General features: G+C 39.2%; 1 protein-coding gene across 1 annotated transcript in view; it reads left to right on the forward strand.

Moving 5' to 3' along the window:
- The window catches only part of LOC139718392 (apoptosis-inducing factor 1, mitochondrial-like), a 32,777-nt gene that overhangs the window by 4,961 nt on the left and 5,219 nt on the right, over positions 1-22,597 (forward strand). Inside the window, exons 2-9 of the mRNA XM_071629865.1 lie at positions 4,180-4,292; positions 4,708-4,838; positions 5,606-5,696; positions 6,354-6,438; positions 6,774-6,850; positions 10,336-10,444; positions 13,569-13,613; positions 14,470-14,532. Coding sequence (XP_071485966.1) covers positions 4,744-4,838; positions 5,606-5,696; positions 6,354-6,438; positions 6,774-6,850; positions 10,336-10,444; positions 13,569-13,613; positions 14,470-14,532 — 565 coding nt within the window. The 5' untranslated portion in view covers positions 4,180-4,292; positions 4,708-4,743. The remainder of the gene's footprint in view (positions 1-4,179; positions 4,293-4,707; positions 4,839-5,605; positions 5,697-6,353; positions 6,439-6,773; positions 6,851-10,335; positions 10,445-13,568; positions 13,614-14,469; positions 14,533-22,597) is intronic.

The following is a 22,597-nucleotide window of genomic DNA, read 5'->3' on the forward strand; positions in this document are numbered from 1 at the left end:
GTGTAAACTTGCTCAATGCATCATTAATAGATAAATTTCTTCTTCGAAGTGCATTGAAGATACTAAATCAATCACACACAGGGTTGATTGAAAATTCTATTATGCATGTACTATTTGTGTATACCATAATAATGACTAATAAGAGCGGTTAGTGTAAGATAGATGTCATGTATCAAACTATAACGATGGAAGTACTGATTAAACTCCTATCCCATTTTATACAGTGTAGAACTTTGTTCATTGCAAACAGGTTTGCAGTTGTAACTTTCGCTGAGCGAAACTAATATGTTTTTATCTCAGTTTAGTAGGAGAGATGTTCATCTTCTGTTTGACAGACAACCATTGTTTGTTTGCATGGGCCTGTGACATAGAACTATAAACAGTATGTTTGATGCTTCTTTAAAAGTTAAAGATGTGCAAGGTAAGCTGATCTGGTAAAGATCTACAGCTTTATGCAGATTGGATTTTTTTTTTCACATAGCACAACTAGAATGACACAAAATCTTTCTCAACAGAAATTTCTTCTGGTTTCAATGGAAGGCATATACCAGTTACATTGTATATTTGAGTTACATTACAGAGAGTAATATTTCAGCATGATATATTCGCATGATATGCTCACCAGGTACCAGTATCCATTTTCACACAGATTTAATTCAAGTGCCTTATTGAATGTGTAAAGAGAGAAATATCAGTAATATAAATTTTGATAAATGTGATGATATTTTCGTGGCCTTGCTCGCCTTAGTATCTCCTTGGTTTGACAAATATTTTGATATTTGAGTTAAGATAGTATGGTAGTTAATAAGCAGAAAGAGAATATTCAGTGTCTATTTTCTATTATGCCTAGCAAGAAGTTTTATGCATAATCGAGTAATAAATAGAGTTGGAGAGATGATGTTAGCTTTAATGTTAGTGTGTGAGGTAAAAATATTCATTCTATACAAGTGGTGCAATAATTTAGACTCATGTAGAATAACGAGTATCAAAACTACAGCCTCGACCACATTCTTGCAAATGAAAATATGCTTTTCCAAGTTACGTGGGAGGTACACAGTGCATGCACTTTCAGAAGAATTCTTGTCCTCAAGTATGTGTATACTCTGAAACACACTACATGTATACATGCACACACACAAGTACTTTCACCCTTGTCCCTCAATATTTGATTCCTCCGCACTTCTTCCCACATCCCCTCCCTATTTTCCTTTGAAATTTGCAGAATCTTTATCATTGATTTGATCAGTCTATGTCCACCATCCATCCATCCATTCTTGCATAAAAAAGGACATGCTTTTTAGATGACTGGAAGTTTTTATCAATCAGTATTATCTGTTGCTTGTTTTCTTGTCTGATCTTGATACCCATCTTATCTGTCCCTTGGGTTGTTTTGTCGTCTGTTCATCAATAACATCCTTGTCAGACACCTTGTTATCTCTTCGGAAGCTACGTTGCCTTGGTCCGGGTTATCCAGAGTTTACAGGGTTACACGTTGTGTATTGGCAATTTCTTACAAAGTATGGCCAAAGTGTGTATGTGTTGGTAGTTACCCACTAATATTGTACCTGATCATGCCAATAACTAGTACTGGTGACAAATTTGATTTTTTTTTTTTCATCAGTCATTAAAATGCTCTATCATGAGTACAGGTTATCTGTCAAAAGTTGTAATATGCTTGAGGTGCTTCATTTTTTTCCCAATGTCTGAGGATGATGTATGTGTGTATATCTCATGCCAATATAGAAGAAGATATTCTACTGTGCTGGCTTCATGAGGGGGAAAAAAAAAAGAAAATGACATGAACTGTTAAGAGATGAAGGTAGAATATACCTATCCGAATAAAATCTTGACAAACTAGAAATAAAGAGTGATGGAACGTGTCGTCTGTCAGCCTCCACAGGCCATTCCAAAGGACTGTGAGTGAAAGAATTGAAGAGAGAAAAAACTAAGACGTTGAGAGATGATGCAGTATTGATGTGTGTGTGTGTGTGTGTGTGTGTGTTGGTATGAAGACATGTGGATCTACCAGATGAAAAGCAACCACAGATGGAGATAGTGCTAAACAAAGACAGACTGTAACCATACGTTCAAGGGGATGAACATCCGCCGAAACCATTTTCAAGGAAGAAAGCAGTCTGTGATGCTGAAAAAAACCTCTTCCTATCAGCAAAAGATTATTAGTAGGAAGAAAACCTCAATGATAACATCATGTGGTTATGGGTCACATATTTTCGTGCCAAAAAGTGATGCACCAAGCTGTGATGCAGTGGGAACGTGGTTTAAAACGTGATCTGTGATGATGTTGTTGCTGTTATTATTATTATTATTATTATCACTACTACTACTACTATATTATTATAATTTCAGTATCATTGTTATCATATTGTCATTACTATTATCATTATTATTATTATTATTATTATTATCATCGTTATTGTTATTATTATTTTTATCCTTGTTATTATTATTATTATTATTATTATTGTTATCATTATTATCATTATTATTATGATATTATTATTATTATTATTATTGTTATCATTATTATTATTATGATGTTATTATTATTATTATTATTATTATTATTATTATTATTATTATTATTATTATTATTATTATTATTATTATTATTATTATTATTATTATTATTATTATTAGTGTTGTTATCATCTCCACACTTGACTGTGACAAACTGCAAAGAGATGCTTTGATTCTTGGAACTGTTCTGTAATCCAGGGATATGTTTCGGCATTTTATGTCTGTCTGAAGGTCTGTCTGTCTTGATTGTAAGGGGGCATTCAGTCCAACCCCTATCCTGATATTTCATGATTATAGCAAGAGCAGATAAACACATTACAATTACAAACACCAAGAGTATTTTATTAATATGATCAGTTCAAGTTTATGAAATACAATGTATAATCTCTGTTCTGTATTACTGGCAGATCACTAAGATGACCACACACACATGCTCACACACGCGTGCACACGCACACACACCAAATAAACAAACAGAACAAACGTGTTTGAAGGCATGATAACAAGATAGATATTCACTATCTTGTCAAGTCATTTGTCATTGAAATCAAACACACAAACATTTTCAGCAAGTGTCACATGGCTTGTTACCTAGCTGATACTTTGTGCTATCTGGCCAAGAAGTCATCTGCTTAACCCGTTGAGGACGGTTTGATTTTAGCTAAAACACGCATTTCCCATAGACGCTTGCCCGAGTATACTTGGGACTTGTCCTAAACGAGTTGATTTAGCTTTAACACGCATTTCCCATAGACGCTTGCCTGAGTATCTTGGGACTTGTCCTCAACGAGTTGATTTAGCTATAACACACCTTTCCCATAGACGCTTGCCTGAGTATACGGTACATGGGACTTGTCCTCAACGGGTTAATACTCGTTCGTTAAGGTTCACTGTGACTAAATGACATGATAAGCACACAGATGTCCCAATTAAGTGCCAAAAGCCACTAGGAACAGTATCAATGAAACCTTACATGCACCCATGCTGCTCAAATTATGCAGATACTTTCACAAGATTTAATATTTCATGTTTGGCGGGTTTCAGTGAATTTCACCTTTTTATAATATGGGTTGATGAGAGTATTTCTGTACAGAATTTATTATATCGAATAATACAAATAGCATGTCCTTATATTCATCAGAGTTCAGTAGAGGGCATGATACACAGAATTTGTCTCCCAAGTTTGCCATATTTGAAAGTAATATTCTTACTGCCAAACCTTGTGCTGAGACTGACTGAGTAATCATTATGGTCACTGCATTGTGGCACCACTAGAATTATTTACTGGTATATTCATTGTCATCGTCAGATGCAGCAGCAGCATCAGCTTTCTCATCATCATTATCATCAGTAGAGCTGTCATTATCATTGACAAGATCATAATCACTACTGGAGTCCCTGTTCAGTGACCACCTGTCTATAGTGGCCACCTTCTGTACAGTGTACGGTATACGACCACTAAAAACAATTCCCTTTGAGAGAAAAAGCATGTTAAAGAACCCATCTGTAGTGGCCACCTGTCTATTTTTTTGCCACTTTTTTGGTCTTCCCAGGGTGGCCACTATAGACAGGTTTGACTGTACCTGTATCTTGTCATTGCCATCGTTATCGCCATTCATATTTGTAATTTTTATTTTCCAGTTGTTGCCGCCCAACCAGCGATCCCCGAGCACGCCCCGTACCTCCTGATTGGAGCTGGGACAGCCTCCTTTGCAGCCCTGAGGTCCATCAGGGCCAATGATCCTAAAGCCAAGGTGTGAAATCTTCTCCTCACTCCATCAGAAATGAGTTGTTGGTTTTGTCGAGACGTGCCATCTCAGACAATTCAGTTTTGGAACACATACATATATACACAAAAGACATCCAGCTGCTTTTCTTTTTGCCTTTTCGTTTTTTCCTGTCGCTGAAGATTAATATATGACAATGCCGCCGCTGTCAAATGAATGAACTTGCCTTCATATGACCAGTTTTGCCCAGTGCAGTGTCCATCTATGAGCTTTCACATCACAATGTGAGGGTGAAGCTTGATGTGTTCTTTGTTTGTTTGTTTTTTTCCTTTTGGATATTTGTTATGCTGACAAGATTACAAGAGTCTTGATGCATTCATATAACTGATTCATAAAAACTGATGCATTCATACAACTGATTCATAAAAACTGACCTCTCCAGGTACTGGTAGTAGGCCAGGAGGATGCCCTGCCATACATGAGGCCCCCCCTCTCCAAGGAGCTCTGGTTTAGCGATGATGCGGTTGCCGTGGAGAAACTCAAGTTCAAGCAGTGGAATGGCAAGGAGAAGAGGTAGATAATACCCACATCCTTCCTAGATATGGTCATTATCACCGCACAAGCTATTTCTCTCTGGTACATATTCCATCAGTCAAATTGATTAAAAGATGAAGATGACAATATGCTGGAAATTGGATTAAATCTCAGAGACTGAATATGCACCCAGTTCTACTTCTTTCACTTGTTAGTCAACTGATACTGGCAAAAACAGCATTTTGGGAAAACATTGCCTCTTCTTACACAACTCAGGTGTATAATATTATTGTCTGCAAGGTGAGTGGGCAATCAAAGTTTGCTTTCTGCAAAGGAACAATACTTTTATATCTTATTCTGTCACAGTCATACTTGAACACAAGTGTAACCACTCATGAAATTGTCTTAAAAGTCTGGAAGTGCAACATATTTTGTGCGAGAAATAGGTAGTGTATACACTCTTGATAGCTATGGTTTTAATAGGTAGTATGGAACCATGCTCAAAAACCTAAAAAAAAAAAAAAAAAAAAAAAAAGTTTTCAGAGAATGGTGATTCCCACACAGCAAGTAGGCAAGGTGACACTACATATAATCACAGAGCCATCAAACTTTTCCTTTCCTCAAGCTATTCCCATGGAAGGTCTCTTAACATAATACTACAGTATATACAGTGTATCATTTTGATAATCTTGTGCAATTTGCAATGTATTCCCTGTATGTCTATGCCAGCTCTTGCTATTGTTCAATAATATCTCTACTTTTCGTATTTTTCTCTCACACGCCTTTGTCAATGGTTTTTTTTTCAGCATTTTCTTTGAGCCTGATGCCTTTTACTGCAAGCCTGGAGAACTTCCAGCAAAGGAGAATGGAGGCGTGGCCATACTGCAGGGATACAAGGTCAGTCTCAAAAAGTTTGTCATATACCAGACATTCTATGAGGCATACAGGTGCTCACTTCACACTGGTTCTTTGTGTTATAGGAGTCAAATCTAATTTCACCTCACTTTTCTGCAGTGTTTTGAGTTCATTCAGGGTGTATTGAATACCCTGACTGATCTCAAAAAGTTGCATCTTGTAATAGAAGATGCAATTGTTTTAGATCAGTCACCAGGGGCCCATTTCATAAAACTTGTCATCAGTGACAACTGCCACATTTCTATGACAAATTTGCTCTCAGCCAATCAGATGCAAGGATTTCAGTAGCTTGTCACATCTATGACAACTTGTCACTGATGACAAGTTTTATGAAACGGGTCCCAGGTCTTAAATCCCCTTGCAATGTAAACTATAACATGGATGTAACATGTTTGTTCATTGTAAATAATCATGAAATTGTCATATGATTACGAAGGAAAGTACAATATACTGTAGTACAACCAAAGCAATATATGACCAAAAACAAATTAAACAGAACTTAATGTTGAGGCTTTCTAAAACAAAAATGTGTAGTTTGTGTAACCCATGTCTTTTGAGCGGTTATTGTGATCGTTTTTGATGATGGAGTTGGTTGTGTTATTCTAAAAGTTTTTCTGTTTTTTTACTGTACCATACTAGGTCACCTCCCTCAATGTTCAGAAGAAGAAGGCCACACTTGCAGATGGAACTGTGATCACGTACGACAAGTGTCTGATTGCGACAGGTTTGATGATCTTCTGTTCACATGTGTAGACATACAGTATCAAAGGTTTAGAGTACAGACAGAATCTCATGGTTTCATTAAAGACAAAGTTCTCAAACTAGTAGGCATCATAATTCTTTCTTCTTTTTTTTTCCACCAAACGGCCAGTTGTGCAAGATAACTAGGATTGAGATTATATTTAATTGCATCGCTTTCTTGTCAAAGATGGAATAACCGCTGGGGATCCATTAGATATGCAACCAATCTTTAAAAGTGTAGAGAGTACTTGATGAGTGTTTTCATGAAGCGAAGTGATCATAATCTGATCAATTCTCACTGCTTTCATCCCACATCAGGTGGCATTCCGAGGAATCTGAGATCAATCGAGAAGGCTGGACCTGAAGTGCAGGATAGAACGACTCTTTTCAGAAATGTGAGTATGCATGTAGATCGCTATATTTTCCCTTTAATTGTTACATGGTCAAAGCTCACTGTTGATTCTTGCAATAACAACTCCCCACACACACACACAAACACACACCTTTGCAGTGATAATTATGGTGAATATGATCATAATGGTAATAAGAATCAAAATAATACCTAATAATAGATAATAATAATAGTGTTTTTTTTTTTATGTAGCGCATATCAAGACAGACTTGTTAAGAATTTCAATGTGCTTTACAGGCTATTATTGTCCCCGCCGAACGAGTTCGAGCAGGGGACTATGAAACGGGCTCCGTACGTGTGTGTGTCCGTGTGTCCGTCCGTCCGTCCGTCCGTCCGTGTGTCCGTGTGTCCGTGTGTCCGTGTGTGCGTCCGTGTGTGATCAAAATCTTCAATTTGCTACTTCTCTGTCATTTATGAGCCAATTTTGATTCTGTTTGCTTTATATGATAGCACTACATGGGAGCTTTGAAACTTCTACACAGAATTTCAGTCGTGACCTTTGACCTTGACCTTTGACCTATATTGTACATTTTGCTACAAAATGCTACTCCTTCGCCATTTCTAACCCGATTTCGATTCCGTTTGCTTTATGTGATGGCACTAGGTGAGGGCTTCAAAACTTCTACACAGAATTTTGACCTTTGACTTCTTTGACCTTTGACCTTGATTTTTGACCTGTATTGTACATTTTGCTACAAAATGCTACTCCTTCGCCATTTCTAACCCGATTTCGATTCCGTTTGCTTTATGTGATGGCACTAGGTGAGGGCTTCAAAACTTCTACACAGAATTTTGACCTTTGACTTCTTTGACCTTTGACCTTGATTTTTTGACCTATATTGTACATTTTGCTACAAAATGCTACTCCTTCGCCATTTCTAACCCGATTTCGATTCCGTTTGCTTTATGTGATGGCACTAGGTGAGGGCTTCAAAACTTCTACACAGAATTTTGACCTTTGACTTCTTTGACCTTTGACCTTGATTTTTGACCTATATTGTACATTTTGCTACGAAATGCTACTCCTTCGCCATTTTTAACCCGATTTCTATTCCGTTTGCTTTATATGATGGCACTAGTTGAGGGCTTCAAAACTTCTACACAGAATTTTGACCTTTGACTTCTTTGACCTTTGACCTTGATTTTTGACCTATATTGTGCATTTTGCTACAGAATGCTACTCCTTCGCCATTTCTAACCCGATTTCGATTCCGTTTGCTTTATGTGATAGCACTAGGTGAGGGCTTCAAAACTTCTACACAGAATTTTGACCTTTGTCTTCTTTGACCTTTGACCTTGATTTTTTACCTATATTGCACATTTTGTTAAAATGCTACTTCCGGCGGGGACATATGTTACGCACCGCGTAATTTCTACTTTTCCTTGTTACCCTGGTCACTGGATGCTTTATTTCCAGTAAGCTCTGATGGTGCTTACTCTCCACTCCCTTGGGAGCATTCCAGCCAGTCGCCCACTTACAGGCGTGCACATGGTGATCAATGAACATAAACATTAGTTACGTTCAGACGGCAGGCCCTAACCTCGAGGTTAGGAAACCTTGAGGTTTAGCTCTTGAAACCTCGAAACCTGGAGGTTAAGCTTCTGCCTCCCCCTCCCCCCCCCCCCCCCAAGTGGGTCCCACTCGATGTTAAAACCACAAAACCGGAAGTTTCAGCCCACACTGCTAACAAGGCATCTGTTTCTTCTTTAGTCCAACCCTGTCGGACTCGCTTACCGGTACTCTTTTTCCCACCGGCGGCACCAGCTTCCTCTGTTATGGTATGCAGAGATAGCACTGCACTGATGACTTTATGCCTTTATGAAGATATTCGTCGAAAACAATTTTTTAGCGTCGGAGAAGAAAATAGAATACAGCAGCGAGTTCGACATGTTCAGTTTCAGAGATCAAGCGCATGGGAAGAAAAGATGATGTTGTTGTGATGTGCGTCATAGGTTTTTCACCTCGCACGCACGTATAGTGTATTTGTGGTGTATTTACTTGTGGGAGGTTGACCCGGGAGCAGAGGAAAATTGTAGGGGCTGGAGTTCATGGGGAGGTCACTCTTAACTTCGAGTTCGTTGTTTTTTGTGTCCACACGGTGCTTAACTACGAGTGGGGACCCCCCGCGGCTCGTGGTTAGAGCGCTAACCATAAGATTTCTCGTGGCTCGAAACATCAAGCAAACCTCGAGGTTTGCTAACTAGGAGTGCGTCTTCACGGTCCCTAACTACAAGCTCTAACCTCAAGGTTTCCTAACCTCGAGGTTAAGGGCTCCCGTCTGAATGTAACTATTCTCATCCTACTGGGTACCCATTTATACTCCTGGGTGGAGAGCAGCAATGTGGAAAAGTACCTTGCTAAAGGGCACATGTGTAATAAAAAACTCTACTGATAATGATAGTAGTAACTATACTGATAATGTTGATAATATCAACAACAGCAATTGTAATAAATATTATGAAACCAGCAGAGCTCATTAAGTTTTAAGATTCAATTGATATCAGTGTAGCCTAGATTACACTGATTACACTATGTGTGAATTTTACATGAAATTCAGTGGTTACAACTGATATGAATCATTGAACTGAATTTCCTGAAATAGATTTATTATTTTCCTCTCGCTGTGACAGAGAAGCAGTTGATGGTTTTTCCAGAAGTTCAAATTTGTATACGGTACATGTTATTCCGAGGCAAAGTGTCCTGATTTTATTCTGACAGTTGTTTTGAAAAATATGTTTACAAATTACTCACAAGGCTGAACATTGAATTCCTGGTAGTTCAAATTATGTTTTCCTGGTTTCATGAATTGAAAATGCAGATTTTTATAAAAGAACTAAAAGCTACTAAACAAAGTACAAAAAATGCTGTGAAACCACTTAAAGTAGAAGGATGTTTGGTTGGTTATTAAAGGCTTTACAAAGTCAGCCATTCAATAGTGATGTTTTTGTTGTTGTACACACATTAAAACTGTATTGTTTTGTGAGTTGTTGTGTTACTTCTTCATGGGTCATGGATAAGTGAAAATGATGTACAGTGTAGCCTACCTTTGTGAATTGAATGTGATGCCTTGTATGTTATCTGGATGTGGTATTGATCAAAGTGTGAAGCAAGTCTCATCATTATTATTATCATTGTCCTTATTTTTTTCTAATTAGTAGTAGTAGTAGTGGTGGTGGTAGTAAAAGTAGTATGTAGTAGTAGTAGTAGTAGTAATAGTAGTAGTAGTAGTAATAGTAGTAGTAGTAGTATTACTAGTAGTAGTAGTAGTAGTAGTAGTAGTAGTGGTAGTAGTAGTAGTAGTGGTAGAAGTAGCAGTAGTAGTAGTAGCAGTGGTATTAGTGGTAGTAGAAGTAGTAGTAGTAGTAGTAGTAGTAGTAGTAGTAGTAGTATGATTATTCTTATTATTTATCTTGTTCTAAGTTTGTTGCAATTCTTATGTTTGTTTTCATCGTCTTTATCAAATACAGATTGCAGATTTTAGGGCTCTAGAGAAAGCGACTAGGGATGCCAAGTCAGTAGCCATCATAGGAGGTGGTTTCCTGGGCAGTGAGCTGGCCTGCGCTCTGGGGAAGAGAGGTAAGGGAAGGAAGAAGGCCCGTTAACCCATAAGTCACTGAAATGCCCAAATTCGCCCATCTTATTACTGCCTAAAATGCCCGAAACCACCTCTCCATTTTTTGAAAATAGTTTTATTCTTTACTATTTTTATATTATCATATGGAATATATAATTATGTGATTTGAAAGAGATCAAAGGTCAACAAATGTATGTTAGAATTACTTCTGTGACACACGATTTTCTCGGTAAAGTCTCAGTAGGCTTTCAATGAAACATAGCATATATCAGACAAATTCAAAACATGCAGTGAGCTACTTTACATCATTTAGAAAATTGTCGAGATAAGAGCAATATTGCTGTACCTCCCAGGGAACCATAGGCCATTATGTACGGAATCTTCAATTGCTATTAAAAGAGTTAAAGGAGCATCAAACTGGTATCCAAACTGCATTAGTGCAACAACTTTCATCGGAAGTAGTTATTTTTGTGTGAATCGTTGTGCTGGGGAACGGAACGTCAGCAGAGACTCCAACTCTCCCGCTTTCGACAGGAGATCTCCCGCCGAAAGCCCATTTTTGCAGAATCTCCCGTTCTCCCGCTTGAGATTTAATTTCTCCCGCTTGAAATGATTTCTTACTTCATTTCATTGTATGTTGAAAAATAAGCCCTAGATAGCACGGTAGAGCATCTAGAACCGTAGACTGCAAGGAACTTCGTGCTCGTGATGTGTGCGAAGCGCAAATCAAGTTGGAGTCTCCCGTTTGCCATGGGTTTCAGGCAGGAGAATCTCCCAATCAGAAGGTGCTTAGGGTTGGAGTCTCTGCGTCAGATGTATATAGACCATGTGACAATGCAGGGCTGATGGTTATGTGTTGGAACATGAAATTTCCTTTTCATCTTCATTTCTCATGGGACTCTGAAGATGTCGTCTAGATGTAATAATTAGGTAGCATTGAATAGATGCGATTTGCATAGAAGAATCACCCTGTGAGTTAGATTAAACACTGTCTTTGTCATGTGTTCAATTGGATGTCATTTAGGGTGCATTGTCTGTTTATAGTTACACTCGGCTGAATTTGAAATTTGGCCATCTAAAGCAAGGTCATTACCATTAAGATACCATAAACCAATTAAAGAAACCTGGTCTTGAACGGAATGATTTAAAGAACTACAGGCCTATCGCTAACTTACCATTTCTTAGCAAGGTCCTTGAGAAACTTGTTGCAGCTCAACTCAGGACTTATCTGGATGAAAACAGCTTGTTTCCCCCTCATCAATCGGCTTATCGTCATTTTCATTCTACTGAAACTGCTCTGGTAAGAGTCCTTAATGATCTTCTGCTTGCTCTGGATATGGGTCAGGAAGCTGTCCTCATTATTTTAGACTACTCCGCTGCTTTTGATACACTAGATCATCACAGTCTCCTTCATCGTCTAGAGTCTGATTATGGTATCAAAGGAACTGTTCTCCATTGGATAGAATCTTATCTGGAGGGACGCAATCAGGAGATTCTTGTTAATGGCACTCGCTCCAGACCCTTTTCCCTTCCTTATGGGGTCCCTCAAGGATCAGTTGTAGGACCCCTGATGTATATCCTGTACACCGGTCCTTTGGGAAGACTTATCAACTCTCATCATGGAATGCAACATGCAACCTACGCTGATGACACTCAAATATACCTCATCATGAGCTCATCAGATCATGAGGGGGCGATGCTCAGACTCTCCGCCTGCATCAATGATGTGAAGAGATGGTCATTTGAGCATAAGCTGAAGCTTAATGAGCTCAAAACTGAAATGCTTCATCTGTCATCCAAGTTCCGTAATACAGATCGCCTGCCATCTCTTAACTTTGAATCTGGAAGCATTTCTTCGTCAGAGCGTATTCGAGACCTCGGGGTTATTCTTGACAAGAACCTGACTCTTAATCACCAAATTAAAAGTATATGTCGATCTGCCTCATGGGGTGTATGCAAAATCGGAAAGATAAGGCGATATCTCGATAAGTCATCCACGGAACGATTAGTCCATGCCTTCATCTCATCACATTTGGATTACTGCAATGGTCTCCTTGCTGGTCTCCTGTACTCCAACATTGCACCCCTTCAACGAATACAAAACATTGCAGCCAGACTTGTCACTCGAACTAAAAAATCAGATCATATCAGCCCAATCTTACAGTCCCTTCACTGGCTACAGATCCAAGACAGAATCATCTTCAAAGTTCTCCTTCTCATTTTCAAAATCAACCACAACCTCGCACCACCCTACCTTCAAGATCTTGTTTCTCTCCGCTCTGCATCCACATCCTCCACAACCAGACGTCTTCATTCCGCCACCACTGCCAATCTTCAGTTATCCTCTGGACCTCGTACCAACACACGTTATGGTGATCGTGCCTTTTCCTCTCTTGCTCCTAAACTATGGAACAATCTTCCCGTCAGCATCCGACAAGCCAATACACTAGATTCATTTAAGTCAAATCTCAAAACATATCTCTTTAGGAAGTGTTATCTGTGTCGGTAGTGTACTAGTATTTGTAATTGTTGTCATATATATGATTGTTGCTGTACTTATATGTGGATTGCTTATTGTTTTCTTCTTCACTCGTTCTCTATCTTTGTTTTTCCCCAGCGCTTAGAAATATGATATTAAGCGCTTTATAAATGTTATGTATTATTATTATTATTATTATCTACTTCACCCAATGTTGTTCCAAGCTTACATTGACGTTTTGATAGTTTTCACTTACATTGCACTATGCTTATAGAATTTGGTGTATATGACACCACCATTCGGCAAAATATTCCTCAGTCAAATCTACCAAGTGGTCATTGCAAATGATATTGCAAGCAAGAAGAAGGATTATAAAAAAAGTTATGCTTTTCCTGAATGTGATACTGTCAATGTGGCAACTTTTATCCAATCATTTCTTTTAAAAACATTGGACATATTTCATTGAACTTAATCAGGTCATGATTTTGCGAATGAGAGAGTTTTTGTACCTAATGTAATATCTTTATTTTCTGAAAATATATATATTCACGAGTCTAGTTGAGTATCACAACCTCCACAGCACAAACTATTCAGTGATTGTCGTAATCAGATTAAATGTTACATTTCATGATTTTGTCCATATACAGGCCGAGAAACAGGAATGAAAGTGATGCAGTTTTTCCCAGAGTCCGGTAAAGTTGATTAATGTCACTCTGTACTTACTTTAGTTGATGTATTCCTTTCTGTTACTCCATCATTTGACATTTAAATGCCTGAAGTCTGAATGTATGCATTGAAAATGAACATGGCAGAACTGTGTATTGTGTACAAACTGTGGAGTACAGATGAAAAATGCATATTTACTTTTGTTTTAAAAGTATCGTATGATTTCAAAATGAGGGAAGGTTATCATTCCCTTTTCCTATTTGGTCCACCATATTCTTTGCTTTTTTTTTCATGTGGGTTTGCCGTTTTGAAATTAATACTCGTAGGTTTGTGGGAAAGTAAACCAGGATGTACCATCCATCTCCTTGAAACTACTTCCCATATATGACAGACTATCACTTGAGAGGCCATGAGGAAAGTGGAGTAGGAGTCACCACAGTGGGCAAGAATTTCTTGGTAGAGGGGAAATATGAGTGCTTATCGTGGTTTGTCGTTTTTAGTATTAAAGGCACTGATTAGCGATGGTGCCAGTTTAAGATATCAGAACTGCGTGATACTTTGTCCTACCAGTATCTCTGGTATCATTTAAAGATGTAGTACAAAGAGCATCCTGGTGATGGTAAAAATATATGAATTTCTCATTTTTCCATGCTGATATTTGTCCAAAAATAAGATGATACTGTTGGCATAAGTGTAACAGTTTGATATATCTGTGGTCATTTGTGTTCATGAATAATTCTTACAGTGAATGCACCAGATTTTTTCATCTGTTTAAACATTGCCATGCAGTTCAGTCCATAAAGTCCCACAGTTATTTGAATTATGTGTTAACAAGCACATTTTCAAACAGGCTCTTACACCTCTTTGCCTCTCATACAAAAGGAAACATGGGAAGGGTGCTTCCAGACTACCTCAGTAAATGGACAACAGAGAAGGTGTCAAATGGTGAGTGAAGTTTATGATTTTTGCTAAGTCTGAATGTGTATTATGTAACCCTGCATCACAAAAACAACAAAAAGTCGCCAGACATGGATTTTTAGTTAAGGGCAGTTTCTGAAAGAGCAGACTCTAAGCTTTAAGAGGATCAATACGAATGGACTTTCCTAACCCATCTAAATGATGGACAGAAAGTACACACTCTGGAAATACGTTTACTGAGAAAAGAGGATGTGAAATTTGGGGTATAATCAAGTGCTTAATCTCACCAAGCTGTGCTCTGTGCAATTAATGGGACATTTCAACAACAACAACAACAACAACAACAACAACAACAACAACAACAACAACAACAACAACAACAACAACAACAACAACAACAACAACAACAACAACAACAACAACAACAACAACAACAACAACAACAACAACAACCAGGATGTAAAACTCTGTAACAACCACAATGAAGGGATTATGAACTTTTGCACACTCTAGAAGTGCATTCTATACGTGACTAATTCTAACTTTCAAAGCAGTGGCATCCTCATTAAAAAAAGTTACTATAGTTGAAAGTGAAGAGTGCACAAAGTTAATTTAAGAAATAATGAGGGACCCCTTTGAAATACCTAATTACACCATTCTACTGTTCTTGAAAAACACAATATCCCATTGGTTTTATGATACAAAAATTTACAATTCTGTAGAAGAGGAATTGCTCTTTTAGACCATGTAAAAACCTAAAGATTAACTAGGTTGACCCTTTTCACTTGTTTTTAGTCCTCATTGTAAAATGGAGTGTGCAATCTTTTGTTTTGTGATGCACGGTCATATAATTGTATACATATATATGTGTCTACACCCATTAACACATTTTAGCATGATAAAGTCAAAGACAGTAGTCCGTATTCTGCTAAAAACTTAGACCCGAGTTTAAACCCACGCCTGGGTCTAAAGTGGGTTTTGGGGGTTTAAACCTGGGTTTAAACCACCAGTTTAGACCCAGGTTTAAACCAAGGTTTAATTTGTATTCTACTAAGTCCAGCTGTGGTCTAAATTGGGTTTAAATTAAACCTACCCAGGAGGAGGTTTATTTCGAGTTTAAATCGAGTCTAACGATGACTGGTAAGGGTACCAGCACACAGATCAATGCCAATGGCACAAAACGAGTGGCTGCCTGGATACGTACAGCAGCTAGCTTGCCGGCCACACGCGTGTACACACGAGATACGCCTAACTACGTACTACTACTAGATCTACTTGTACACTTAGAAGAGACTCGAGATCTAAATGTTAGAAATACTACTACTACCTAGTATTACATAGATACGTTAGTCTAAACTTTACGATGAAAATAATCTGAAGACTAGACCAAGAACTCAACGTAGGACTAGAGCTAGGGTAGAGCCTGCAGATGAGGTCGATTTGGCATAGATACTTCTAGTAGACTAGATCGAAAACCTAGATTGTAGGACTAACGTTAGGACTAGGAGTGGGGTCCTACTAACGTTAGAACCTATTCGAATAGCTATTAAACGCTAGAGTACATTATTGTAACGTAAGGACTATAACGTTAGATCTATTAAAAGTTAGGTTAGTGTGGTACGGTAGGTAAAATCTAACGTTACCTCTAATATCGAGACAGGGTTGATAGTAGATCTAGATCTATTTCTAAATTTTAGAATGGTTTCCATTTTTATTAACTGACAATCTTAAGAGAAAAGCTTTTATTCAATTTCCTACCTCAAAGTCCTGGTTTGATCAATTGCCAGTCCATTCCGAATTCACGATTCAATCGACATAAAAAGCCATGTCCCATCCAGCGTACACAGCAACCGTGCCGCCGGCCGGCGCGGCGCGATGGATCTGCTGGTACTGAGCATTCAAAGCTAGCTAGCCAAGAATATAATAGCGCTACGCTATACGCTTACCATGTATCCTGTGATGTGCGTCGCACACGTACACAAACTGTACAGTATATGCACAGTGCTTCACGAGTCGTCGCAAGCAAAAATACAGCATGCCCTTATTCGACATAAATACCCGTAAAAACTATTCAAAATCCAAGAAAGTCACGCTCATGTGGCAGATACACTGCCAATAATAAATTTAAGTGGATTTGTGGAGAGAAAAGTACTCAGAGAGGGAGAATTTCTTCTTCCATAGAGGGCACCATGGTGGCTTGACCCAAGACTATTTCGGGTTTAATTTAAACCCGAAATAGACTTGGGTTTAACTAAACCTCGCTAGCAGAATACAAAATTAAACCTCGGGTCTAGCTAAACCATAGGTGAGTCTAAAATGGGTTTAAACCTTGGTCTACAGTAGAATACGGGCCAGTGAGGCCAAGGAAGACTGTAGTGTAGGGTGATTTGACTAGAAGATCACGATATTTGATATTTGTACTGAAATAAGAACTTCAGTGTTTTATCTCCAGTCCAAATGTTTAAGGCGAAAGTGTTTTGATTTGATTCATAATGTCGACATAACTTACCTCCTGCAGTAAACTGCCCTCCCCTGTTAGTCTTACCATTTTGTTGGCTAAACATGGCATTTCCATTTTATTGACTTGTACATGTATGTATTGCAATAATGTATAGTTAATGTGATTGGAGAGAAAACATGAAAGGGATGGTAAAGTATTGGCTGAGGTGGGGATTCAGATTTTATTTTGTTTTGGGGTTTTGTTTGTTTGTTTGTTTGTTTGTTTGTTGTTTTGCATAGTACCTAGAGAGCACTTTATGAAATTTTAAGAGCATAAAATTCTCAGAGGAATTCAAGGTGTGTTTGATGAAAATTGGGCTTAAAATGGCTGAGATATCAACAACAAAAAAGTAAACAAAGCAATCCTAATAAAAGGTGGGTCACACTCTTTATCACAATGGCATTGTTATTTGATATCTCAGCCCTTTCAAAACAAATTTTCATCGAATAAACTCTCTGAATTCTCTGAAAATTGTATGCTCTTTCATATTTCATTTATAGAGGTTTCTCACTACCTCAAAAAATCATCGTCAAAAAACGTTGGAAACCTAAGCCTGTCACAAATGTACACACTAGTAGTTATGTACATGTATGATGTACTGTATGCATGGTTGTTTTAATGTGTATGTACACAGGTTGACCAGATTAATGGAGAACATTCTATGTGGTATAGATATAGTACATACAGGCTGACTAGATCAGTGGAGAATTTTCTAGGTGGTATACAATGTAGCTATACAGTACATGCATGTAGCAGGAAATACATTATAGCTCACTCAATCTAGATTGATTTCACCCATTCCAGAATCTTCTGGGAAGTGCTAACATAACCTTGGCTGAGTGAGGCACTGTCCCTGTAGCCCAATGTGATTGGTAGTTATTCTTGGCAATGATGTTTTGTACATAGATAGGCAGTGAATCATCCAGGATTCCTGGAACTTGGACTGGCTAGTAGGTTGGAGAGAGTTATAGAATGTGCTAGAAGGGGTTGAATGGATAGTATATAAGCCAGAGAAATTCTGCAGTAGGCAGAGTACCCAACACCTCTGCTCTGAGAGTTACGTCACTTCTGGCTCTGAAGCGACTTGTTATAGTCAGTCCTGTGTTACCTGCTGACCTGTTATGTTTGTGGAGATACTTGGCCTGGGAGACATTTTGCCTGCAGAGAATTAATGTGCCTTCATTGGACTCCATATTTTAATGTCAACGGACATTGCTACGGCAAAGCTGTGACGGGCTGGATTCCTAGCTGGACAATATAAAGTGAATCATCATTCAACGCATCGACTGGACGTGGTCGTTGGATTCTGCACATTTCGCTGGAAACATTATACGGTGGATCTATTGTGGACATATACCCTGGATTTATAACGCGGACTATCGTAACCTGCGCCTCTGGATTTACGTCGAAGGAATCATTCATCGGTGCATCACGGATCATTCATTTGTGCATCAAGCATCGTATTTGGACACTACCAGGAAACTGTAGGGATTTCGTGATTTAGTGAGTAAGTGATTCCATTACTGACGTATATTTGTTTCTAGTGATCATTATTGTACTGATGTGAAAACCGATTACCAGTCTGTACCCACAATATCACTGTTAATAAACCGCCTGAACATCAATTGATTGTTTCTTTTGTGCGATCATTCTCGGAGTGATTTTGGTCGTAACAAAATTGGGGGCTTGTCCGGGAAGTGAATTTAAAGCCAAAAGTTAGAATTTGGAACGTTCCGGAATCCAGAATATTGGTACAGACATAATACCAGTTGAGTTGGTTGTTCAATTGTATATTGTGTGTAATACATTGTGACAATGTCAATCAGTACAATGGATGTTCAGGCATTTGTTCAGAGGACAGATTTGTCCCTCAAAGATTTGCAAAGGTTACGCAAATGTGATTTGACTGCTATTGCACAGCATTTGAATGTTGATGTTCCACAAGGTGTAAGAAAGTCAGAAATTCTTGACTTAGTAGCTGGTCACATGGAGCTCAAAGAAGAAATTCATACTCCTGATCAAGCTCAAATTTCAGATCAGACACGGCTTGAGCTTGCTAAATTGCAAATGAAGGAGAAAGAAATGGAAATGGAGAAAGAGAAGATGAGATTGGAAAGAGAGAGGGAGAAAGAACAAAAAGAACTGGAAATGAAGAAACTTGAAATGGAAATGCAGAAACTTGAAATGGAGCATCAAATGAAATTGCGTGAGATAGAATTGGCTCATGCACAGATTGTTGAAAATCGTGAAAGGGCTCCCCCTGAATTTGATTTGGCCAAGAACATTCGATTGGTGCCAAAGTTTGAAGAAAACAGAGTTGATGCATATTTTGTGTCATTTGAGAAGGTGGCTAACAGTTTGAATTGGCCACAGGAATTTTGGCCCTTGCTCCTTCAAAGTGTGTTTGTCGGCAAAGCAGCTGATGTGTACTCATCTCTCTCTGAAGAGCAATCACGTGACTATGCTACAGTCAAGAAAGCAGTGTTGAATGCTTATGAGTTGGTGCCAGAGGCGTACAGACACAAGTTCAGAAATTCGTACCGCAGACCAGGCCAGACACATGTTGAGTTTGCTCGTGAAAAAGAAATGACGTTTGATAGGTGGTACAGATCCCTGAAGGTGGATCAGGATTTTGAAAACCTACGTGAGGTTGTTCTCTTGGAAGAATTCAAAAAGAGTGTTGCTTTCAGTGTGAGGTTGCATCTGGAAGATCACAAAGTGACAAGTTTGCATAAAGCAGCCTTTATGGCTGATGAGTATGAGCTCATCCATAGAAATGAGAACAGACCACCTTTCAGGAATTTCTCTGGAAATAAGAGAGACAAAAATCAGTCGAGCAACCAACGGAATGCTGGTTCAGGAATGTTGTCGGTACCAAAGCCTCAATCTGACAAAGGGTCCGGTACAAGTGCAAATGTCATCAAATGTTTTCACTGTAACAAGAAAGGGCACGTAAAGTCACAGTGTTGGAAGTTGCAAAACGGTGCAACGAAGGAGGTGGGATTTGTCATGTCAAAAAATGTCCTACCCGAGAATAGTGTCCCGTTCAGTGAAACACAGGCCATTGAAAGTCAGTCTCCCAAATTCAAAGATAGGCTGAAGCAGGTGGATGAGAGCTATCGTAGCTTTTTGTTTGATGGTGAGGTGACCCCATGTACCTCTGGTGAGGCAGGTAAGCCAGTGGTCATCCTGCGGGATACGGGGGCCTCTCAGTCATTAATGGTGGATGGTGGTATGACTTTTCCACCAGATAGTGCAGTGAATGCAAAAGTCTTGATTCAGACTGTTGATGGCAGTTATATGTCAGTGCCACTGTATAGAGTGGATTTGAAGTGTGACCTAGTTTCAGGTCCTGTTACTGTTGGAGTTGTTCCTGAGTTGCCCATGGCAGGCATTGACTTTTTGTTGGGGAATGACTTGGCTGGGGACAAGGTGGTTGCGTCTCCAGTTGTTTCAGATAAACCAGTGGTGGTTGCTGAAACTGAGCAGTTGCAGGAGGAGTTTCCTGGAATTTTCCCAGATTGTGTTGTGACTAGGTCTCAGGCTCGTAGAGCTGTTCAAGATGATGCGGATTCTGTTGATGTGGAGGAGAATTCCGGTGTTTGGGTGGCAGAAACCTTTTTCAAGGATTTGAATGATGGGGTTGCTGTATTAGGCTCCGAGGCTAACAGCGATGGGCTGTTTAGCAAGTCTTCCTTGGTTGAAGCACAGCAGGCAGACTCTGAGTTGAAAGGCTTGTCTCAGACGGCGTGTTCTGAGGCTGAGGCTGAAAAGGTCCCTGAGTGCTATTATGTCAAAGATGGCATTTTGATGAGGAAGTGGAGACCTCCCCATAGGCCAGCTGATGAGGATTGGACGGTGGTCCGTCAAATTGTTGTCCCTCCCTGTTACCGCGGTGAGATCTTGAGGATTGCTCACGAGTTACCTGTTGGCGGCCATTTAGGCGTCAGAAAGACAAAGGATCGGATCATGAGGCATTTTTATTGGCCAGGGTTGAATGTGGATGTGGCTGAGTTTTGCAAGACTTGTCACACATGTCAGGTGGCTGGTAAACCATAGCATTCGGTGAAGCCGGCGCCATTGATTCCGATACCTGCGTTTGAAGAACCATTCAGTCGGGTTCTAGTTGACTGTGTTGGACCTTTGCCTAGGACTAGGTCGGGTCATAAGTACCTCTTGACAATCATGGATATGTCCACACGGTTTCCAGAGGCTATCCCATTGCGAAATATCACTGCAAAGACTGTGGTAGATGCTTTAGTGCAGTTTTTCACTAGGTATGGGTTGCCCAAGGAAGTGCAGTCTGACCAAGGGTCAAATTTCATGTCAGGCATATTTCAAGAGGTGATGTATCGTTTGGGTGTGAAGCAGCTGAAGTCGTCAGCTTATCATCCCCAATCCCAAGGTGCGTTGGAGCGCTACCACCAGACCCTAAAGACAATGATTAGGGCGTTCTGTGAGGAGTATCCCGAGGATTGGGATAAGGGCATCCCTTTCCTGCTGTTTGCAACGAGGGACTCCCCAAATGAGTCGACGGGTTTCAGCCCATTTGAGTTGGTGTACGGTCATGAAGTTAGGGGCCCACTGAAGCTCATCAAAGAGAAATTCATGACTGAAGATGATGAGGTCCACCTACTTGACTATGTGTCAAAGTTTCGTGAAAGGCTTTCAAAGGCTTGTGAGGTAGCTAGGGAACACTTGAAAGTGTCACAAGACTCTATGAAGAGAAAGGCAGACAAAAATGCCAAAGCCCGAACTTTCAACCCAGGTGACAAAGTTCTGGTACTGCTACCCATACAAGGTGAACCACTGAAAGCCAAGTTCAGTGGCCCATACTGTGTCAAAAAGAAACTCAATCATGTGAACTATGTGATCAGCACACCAGACAGATGCAAAGATCAGAGGATGTGTCATGTCAATATGCTGAAAGAATGCTATGACAGAAAGTCAGTTGGTGTGACATAGGTAGTGGATAGCCCAGTAGAATTAAAGGGTGAAAAGTTTTCACCACATTTCATTTACAGTGTATGTGTTTAGCATATCTATTAATGTATGCAAAACAGTTTTACATGATTGTATAAGCTTCAAGAATCCAAGCAATATCAATGTAAATGGTATCCATGAAAAGAGAACATGGAATTAATGCAGCTATCCAAAAGGCATGTGATAGTATGTGATTATTGTTGCTTGACTTGGACTTTACCTCACATTCGTTGTAAATAACAATGAGAAAGTGTGAAGGTAAAAGAAACCCTTGCTACAGCAAGGCTTTCTTTTTCCCATGGGGGATGGTGTCACAAATGTACACACTAGTAGTTATGTACATGTATGATGTACTGTATGCATGGTTGTTTTAATGTGTATGTACACAGGTTGACCAGATTAATGGAGAACATTCTATGTGGTATAGATATAGTACATACAGGCTGACTAGATCAGTGGAGAATTTTCTAGGTGGTATACAATGTAGCTATACAGTACATGCATGTAGCAGGAAATACATTATAGCTCACTCAATCTAGATTGATTTCACCCATTCCAGAATCTTCTGGGAAGTGCTAACATAACCTTGGCTGAGTGAGGCACTGTCCC

Source organism: Diadema antillarum, unplaced genomic scaffold (assembly GCF_040938485.1).
Source record: "Diadema antillarum isolate AM-2024a unplaced genomic scaffold, OU_Dant_1.0 scf00000093, whole genome shotgun sequence".
NCBI lineage: Eukaryota > Metazoa > Echinodermata > Echinoidea > Diadematoida > Diadematidae > Diadema > Diadema antillarum.